Consider the following 7891-nt stretch of genomic DNA (forward strand, 5'->3'; position numbering starts at 1 on the left):
AAAATATACATTCATTGTGGACAACGAAAAGAAAATTTAAATCTTGGAAAGAGTCCTTTGAGGCACTTCGTCAGCTTCTTTATGTCGTTCATTTCGAAGATTTTCCTCAATGTTACGCCTGGAAAATTATGCAGAATCAATTTCTTTTTTTTTCGAACTCTTCGCTCGCTCACCAATTTTTCCTTGAGGCCACATAGAGGATATTGGGTGGGGAGAAACCATTAAAATGTGTTGATAAACAGATGGAATAGGCTCCACAGCCGGGATAGAGGATCCAGTCTCCTTCTCTCACAGCGGGTAGATATCGATCGGTCTGGAGAACTGTGAGATGTATTTATTTTGTATTTATTTATATTTATATTTATTTTTCATTTCTATTTATTTATTTATATTGTTTTATGTACTTATTTATTGTGACATGTATTTATTTTGCATTTATTCATATTTATTATTTATTTATATTTACATTTATTTTTAATTTTTATGTATTTATTTATATTTTTCTTAAATAAGCTCTTGATGGATAAAAGACTGAAAAAAGAACGTAAAAAGCTATATTCGGTGTTTTGCGGAATTCCTCATTTTTTTCTGAGGATGAAAAAGAGCGAAAAAAAAAACAGAAAACAAAAACTTACTCTATGCTATTCAAAAATCACAGTTTTTGTCCAAACTTTATCCTGAGCTTACGGCCTTTTCGCTTATCATTTTGAAATTTGCTTAATATTCAAACGCTTAAATAAAAAAGTCCCTAAATCACTAAATACCTCAATTATATCGAAACTGCAGCATGTGGGACCCCAAATATCCGCTCTCATATAGCCTTCTCTTTTCTAAAAATCGTTAAACATAGAAATTTGTAGCAAAAAAAACCGAAAAAGAAAAAAAAGTAAATAAAGTAAGTGGAGAAAAAACTTAACACAAGCGGCATTCCTTTCACTTTCCGTCGTTCAGTAAGAACGAAATTAAACGAGCCGTAAACACCATCATTCACATAGATACTGTAGGATGTTGGTAGGTCTTCTAAACGTTGTCAAATAATTTTATTTAAGATTTTAAAGATTATGATAATGAAAACAGATTGCTTGGAAAAAGATTTTGAAATCCAAGGATTTTCAAGATTGTATCAAAAATTATTCATATTATTCTCAATTTCAAGGAAAAAAAAGACCAGCACCGCTTATCGTCTTCAGGATCACCTGATTCACACGTGTAGCAACGTATTGCGCATTTGTGACGAGGAATCGTCCCGGTTCTGCAATTACGGCCAACGTAATCCCTTCGAAACATGTGCTCAATGTGTTTTCGATGAAATGCCCAGTCTGAACTTTCTATTTGTGCGTTTATACTTCATTTTTTTTCATCGTGACTTTTTTGGCTTGTTCATTACAGTAGTACGTACCTTCAGGAAACTTCTATCATTCGTTGGAAGAAATCCACCACCGATATCCAGTATTTGAACAGGATGACCAAGTAATCTACCGTAGTCCAGCAATGTTCTTGCCGTTTGTAATGTACCTGCCATTGGTCGACAATTGTCTACACCGGAACCGATGTGAAAGCTAAAATAGTCACTAGGAAAACTGTCCTGAATTAGAATGTCTTTCTCTGGAGAAATTTCGGATTTGAAGGATTTTAATTTCACCTGATGCCGTGGATTTCCACTCCTAATTTTGCCGCTTCATGAAAAATTAATTTACTTGTCACAATATCGGCTCCAAATTTTTTATTCAAATCAACAAGTGCCTCGAATCCTTCCACTCTTATCCTTAATATTAGCCTGGAAAGTCTAGCCTATTAGTCTGCTCCAGTTATTAAGATTTGGCAAGAAAAAAAAAAGAAAAAAAAGGAGGATTTTCTTTGAATAACCCACTTTGCTTTAGTTGTGATACTCACAATCTTTCGCAGTTCCTCAATACTGTCGAAAGTCATCATTGTAACATCGTTCTCCACCGCATACCGTATACATTCCCGAGATTTGATAGGGTGTGCCAATATGATTTCTTCGCCGCTGGCCAAGCCATTTCCCAAGATCTGTAGCAGAAATTTGCTAGAAATTTACAAAAAAAAGCTTGTTTCAAAAAAACTCGAAAACAGATTTTCCGTTTATTTTTTTATTGATTCATTAAAATAAAACAAGATTTCAACGAAATTAAATATTATTTCTCCTTATTTACCTATGATTTGTCACCATCTGAAGGACTTTACTGTTTGCGAGAATAATCTGAGCACAAGTGAAAATTTTTTCCAAAAAGTTCTGTTAGCGAGAATTCGGGAAAAAATCACAATTTGCCGTGTATAAAATGTGTTTTCCCTAGCTTTCCAATTTTTCCTCCCCCACCTCCAGAAAATATCATATGGGTCTTGCGAAGAAAAGTCGAGAATGTTAGTCGTGAAAAAGACACCACCGGAGCTGTGGAGGTCTCAAAGTCCAGAAAAGGACATTGAGGGGATGTTCCATGATGATAAAAGCGTTGGATTACCTTCTTAGAGTGAAATGTACCAGACCTCATGCACAATATAATATGGAAATATTTTCAAAGAAAATTACAAAAATTTAAAAAATTTTAAATATTATAAAAAAAATTCAAAATTACTGTACCTACAGTATACATACCTTGTCCATTTCAACAACACTTGCACAATCAAAGCACGCGCCATTCGCTGATAATGTCTTTAAGATGTTCAGGTCAGAATTACATTTTACAGCATAGTAGGGCTAAATTTTCATCTAAGTTCTGCTTATAAAATGGGAAATCGATGGTGGATTGATTATGAACCCCGACCGATGGAAGAGCGAATTTCCACAAATCCATTTGTCGCTTTACGTTGTCTAGGTCAACTATTGAAAAAGGTTCAGATATTTCCTGAATGAAATAAAATATTTATTTTGGAAAGGATGTTTTCAGAAAAACCTTCTTCTACTCACTCGCAAATCATAATCAGTAGCTATTTTCTTCGCAAAATCCACAATATTCCCTGTACCATTGTGTTGGTAGACGTTCTCTATCTTCATCACTTGTTAGAAGTGATGAATCTCTCCACAAAAAATATCCTGGATGGAAAAGAAAAATGTTATGACGATGTAAAAAGGCTAAATTTTTGTTAGTGACAATATGTTTCAACACAGCTACTGCGAAAACTAGAACAAGTTTAGAAAAATCAACTTTATATACGATGTCTTCGGTTGCTTCATGAGAAACTTCATCAACAGGAAGCTCTGAGTTCTAGATAGGTGGTAGGCCAAATTTCACAAAAACTTCAACTTGAGTACTGATCCATTCACTTTTTTTTATTATTTTTAGTCCTTTTATGTCAGTAAAACCCAGGTAGACACTCTAACTACCCCCCCTCCCACCCCCTCCCCCCCCACTCGTAAGCGGTCGGTAGTTCCTCGCTTTCAGTCACGCCACTTCGCATTCGTCGCATAGCCAACCTGGTGCTGAACCACTGGTCTGTCATACTGTATCTCCAAATTTGCAACATTAGTTGTCGCATTGTCCAGTGGAGGACGAAAATTGCTGCGTTTGAAGAAGCCACAACAGAAAAGGATACATTTTTAAGATGAAGTGTAATGTAAAGTGTCAGTTGTTAATCAATCCGCTTGGGTTGCGCCACCACGTTCACTTCAACTCAGAATCATTTGAGGTTCACGAACGTGTAACTGGCCTATACAATGACTTGCGGTGCCTACCCGATGTACCAAGTCAGTGTTTTTATTCTCCCAGACAAATCTGGTACCAAATTATCGACCCCTGAAGGATGGAAGGCTTGGTGAGCACTAGGGCGGATTCGAACCTCCGATCGATCGTGCAGGCAGCGGAACCTTTAACCGCTGCGCTACACTCGTCCCGATTTTGATATTGTCAGATTATGCAGTACATAAAGAAGATAGGATGGAGTTCTATACCTTCAGCTATGCCGCCATACGATCTTTTCCGATTCAAGGTTCCTCAGATCAATAAGAAGACGATAAATTACTGATCTTGTCACCACATTTGCGACAGAATCTCTTGCATCGACATCGTCACAAACACTAGCCGCTCTCGTATAGTTTAAGTATACGCGCCATTGACTAACCATATGTAATGGTAACAAATATCCCGATTTCCTTCGAAGTGTTTCTGAAGAACCTCCAGTTTTCCACAAAGTTAGATGTTCCACGTATAAATTTGTCGTTGCAGATGTTAATACCCGGAGCCGGATGTGGAGAAACTTATAGGACCACATGGTCCAAGAACGTGCAACCAAAGATGGATCTCCTTCGTCGTCTATTGCATCTTAAGATTTATCTGATGAATAACTGCTTTTCTAGGAAGCTTTTCAAAATTGGACATGGATATCTCAAAATGTGAAGATCGAACGTGCCATAGATCCTTTTTTTTTATCCTGAAACCTCTCCATTTTCTTTGATGTAAATATCAACGACCGATCCAAGTCTGAAAGTGATCATCGGCTTGTCACAGCAAAACTCCTTCTCTCATCTCAATTCCGCTACTTTCCAAAAAATTCCAAGTGCAAGACGGTTTCGACTAAGTCGTTTTTCCATTCTCCTTCGAAATAACCCGCAACTATGATTTAAGTTATCATCAGTGACTGAAAACAACAGTAAAGCTAGCCGCTATTTCTGTCACATCTAAAGGAAGAAAATGGTATTCCCCATATTTCCGATGTGACAAGAAGGCTTTAAAGAATCTAACAATGATTTTCAAATAAACACTCTGCCAGAAACATTGGAGAATTTTCAACTGCCAGTAAACCAATGCGACTTACTTTGAAAAGAGACATTGAGCAGAAACATTTGATTACATTAAGCAACCTCTAGAAGTGCTAGCCTTCGAAGACCTCTGCAGACAAAGCAAATCTTCACAAGAACATTAGCACAACCAAACAAAATAGTTTGTTCATTAGCCAGATTTCCTGCTAATTAAAGCAAGGAAAAGAGGCTGGTCCAGATTAGATCAATAAAATCAACATGCCGAATTGCTAGCAACTGGATATGACTTGTCCAACGATTCTTTGACGAAATCTTTGAACGATTGTCTTGAGAAAGAAAACATTTCTACTTTGCTTGTCGGCTCTTCAATACCAATGTTGTTAAAAAAAAAAGCAACCACAGGATATCAATAATTGCAGCCCAATTGCACTATTGTCCGTCGTATATAGACCATTTAGTTCCATTATACCAAAGAATGATGACTTCGCTAGAAATCAACCAACCCGCTAAACAAACCGGCTTCTCGACCATGAATCACATTCACGTCATTAACCAGGTGATAGAGAAGAGTCCTGGGTATAATTCTTTACTGTACACAGCTTTCGTTGACTACTTCAAAGAGTTTGATACTGTGGATCATGAAATGATCTGGACATCACTACATCAACAATGAGCCCACCCGAGAATATTTCGCCTAGGTGTCGAATACCTACACTTCTGTTGCTGTAACATAAAAACATATGTGGCCACCAAGATGCTGTTAAAGGCATCACCCCACGAATCTGAGGTGGTAAAGATTTCAGGTGGAGTAATCGTATACGGCATAGTAGATTATGGAGAGGTGGGGTGGGGAGAGGGTGATTCCGTCCATTTCTTCCTAATTGCCGTGAAAAACGGCCCGGAAGATACGGCTTCCGGCGCGCTACTTTCTACAACGAGTTTGATTGGAGCGCACCAGCAGTGGGCACACACCGCATCTTCCGCGCCATTCTTTACGGGAATTAGGAAGAAATGGACAGAATCACTTCCTAATCTATTATGCCGCATACGAATATTCCACCTGAAATCCGTACCACTTTAAATTTGTGGGGTGATGCCTTTAACGGTATACCAAGCGTTCCACAAGGAGAACCTACATCTCCTGCTCTTTTCGCTGCCGTTCTGGAAACCTTTAACTTCAACATAAAACAGAAAACTTTAACATATGGAAGATGGAAGAAACAACATAATCTATTCAGAAACATAAACAAAATCTTTGGAATTTTTAACGGCCCCATTCAAGTAATCTTATACATGCTCAGGATGCTGTTCTCTTCGCGTATAAACCGCGGAACTCCGTTCAATGCTTCATGAAACGACCAAAAAAGCGAAATTGTAGAACCCAGAACGAATTTCTTTGAAAGAGTTGTAATGACAATTCTGAAGAAATTCCTATCTTCATCGATGAATCTCCTATATATTACTGGAACAACTTATCTCGCTCAATGCATATCTTTTGATAGAAATTTGACAGATAAATATACAAATAAAGAGACAGATGAATAGATGAACCTCGGTTTAACTGATTCCGTGCACACTTCGCTGAAAGAAGATTTTCCGTTAAGTTCAAACGTCTATTTGATACAGAATATGTGGAACCTTCCTTCATTTATGGCTGTGAGACTTGGACTGAAGCAACGATCTCAAAGCTTTACAGATAACTCAACGGCAAATAAAGGATAAAGGATAAAGCTTCCGGCGTTAATCAATCCGCTTGGGATGCGCCACCACGTTCACTTCAATTGAGAATCCTTTGAGGTTCACGAACGTGTAACTGGCCTATACAATGACTTGCGGTGGCTGGCCGATGTGTCAAGTCAGTGTTTTTATCCTCCCAGACAAGTCTGGTACCAATTTATCGACCCCGGAGGGATGAAACGCTTGGTGAGCACTAGGGCGGATTCGAACCTCGATCGTGCAGGCAGCGGAACCTCTAACCGCTACAGTACACCCACCTCAGCTCGACGGCAAATAATGAGAAGAAAAAAAGTGCAGTTGGAAAAAAAAACTGCAAAACTCCCAGACATCAGAGCAAGAGCAATTCAAAGAAAGTGGACGTGAGCCAGAAAAATGTGTGCTGCAAAAGACAGCCGATGGACGAAGATGATAACTGAATGGCGACTATGGATTTCGAAGCGACAACTTTGCCGATCAAAAGCAAGATGAAGAGACTCGTTCGTATCGCCGTTTGGAGAAATATGGACGGGAACTGTATCACTACTGATGTGAGCAGATGGAGAAGAAGCATACAACAACAGATTTTTACATTTAGAAAAAACATTCCAATGGGTTTTTTTTACATTTTGATTAATTTTTAAACATTTTTTGTGATATGTTTCAAAAAATAAATTACACAAGTATAACAGCCATTAAAAAAGATCTAAATAAAGATCTTAATAAATCCTTTCTATGTCAGGAACGAGATGTACATAATGTCCCCCACCAAATGCTGCCGAACACTAAATGAAAGTACAGTATGCTGGGGTCATAAAATTTCTGGAAAAAGTAAATGAATTTGTTGATGTCTATAAATGGAATGTGATGCAAATGATGTCAGGTGGTTCACATACTTTAAAACCGTGATCACACACCAACGCAAATCATATCAGCGATAATTTCATGGTTCGTTGAGCAGGGCAACAATGAACCTATAAACCTAAGGATCAATGTTCAAAAAGAAACCCGGTTAGAACAGTTTTGTTTTTTTAATCAAAAGAAGAATTTACAATAATCGATTTTCCCAACTCCAAAAAAAAAACTGTAAAAAAAACTTTATTTAACAAAAATAAGACAAAGTCACAACACAAAAATCGTATCGATAGTGCAATGAATTCGATGAACTACTACTACACAATATAAACTGTACACAAACTACTATCACCACAGTTTCTTCTACTTTATTACAGTATTACAGTACTCACTGATCATTACAGTTACACGTTGAAGTTAGAAACTTTAGCGATTATAGAATTCCCGAATATTTTTTTTTAAGTTATCGATCACCAGTTGTAGATAACCACCATCCCACAAATCACTTTGTGTATAGCCAGAAAAAAAGTCGATAAATCATTTAGAGCAAGAACTTATCGTTACGGTCCAACACTTCTTTTCTCATCTTTTTTGCTTTGATTTTCAATT

At 37.5% G+C, this 7891-nt stretch overlaps 1 protein-coding gene across 2 annotated transcripts; it reads right to left on the minus strand.

The window, feature by feature from the left end:
- Positions 1-36: 36 nt before the first annotated feature.
- Positions 37-3013, minus strand: RB195_012980 (uncharacterized protein; the record flags this gene model as incomplete). 2 transcript variants are annotated; one of them, XM_064202603.1, is made up of 11 exons in its annotated part: positions 37-118; positions 174-313; positions 765-830; positions 938-1020; positions 1175-1328; positions 1400-1559; positions 1643-1777; positions 1871-2031; positions 2615-2716; positions 2778-2864; positions 2927-3013. In XM_064202603.1, the coding sequence occupies 11 exons, from the start codon at positions 3011-3013 to the stop codon at positions 37-39; spliced, it is 1257 nt and encodes a 418-aa protein (XP_064058484.1). The 2 variants fall into 2 exon arrangements, with proteins under 2 accessions (XP_064058484.1, XP_064058483.1); XM_064202602.1 differs by lacking the exon at positions 938-1020 and having other exon boundaries at positions 1197-1319; positions 1643-1765.
- Between the last annotated feature and the right edge of the window lie 4878 nt (positions 3014-7891).

This window comes from Necator americanus, chromosome V (genome assembly GCF_031761385.1).
Source record: "Necator americanus strain Aroian chromosome V, whole genome shotgun sequence".
In the NCBI taxonomy this organism is placed as follows: domain Eukaryota; kingdom Metazoa; phylum Nematoda; class Chromadorea; order Rhabditida; family Ancylostomatidae; genus Necator; species Necator americanus.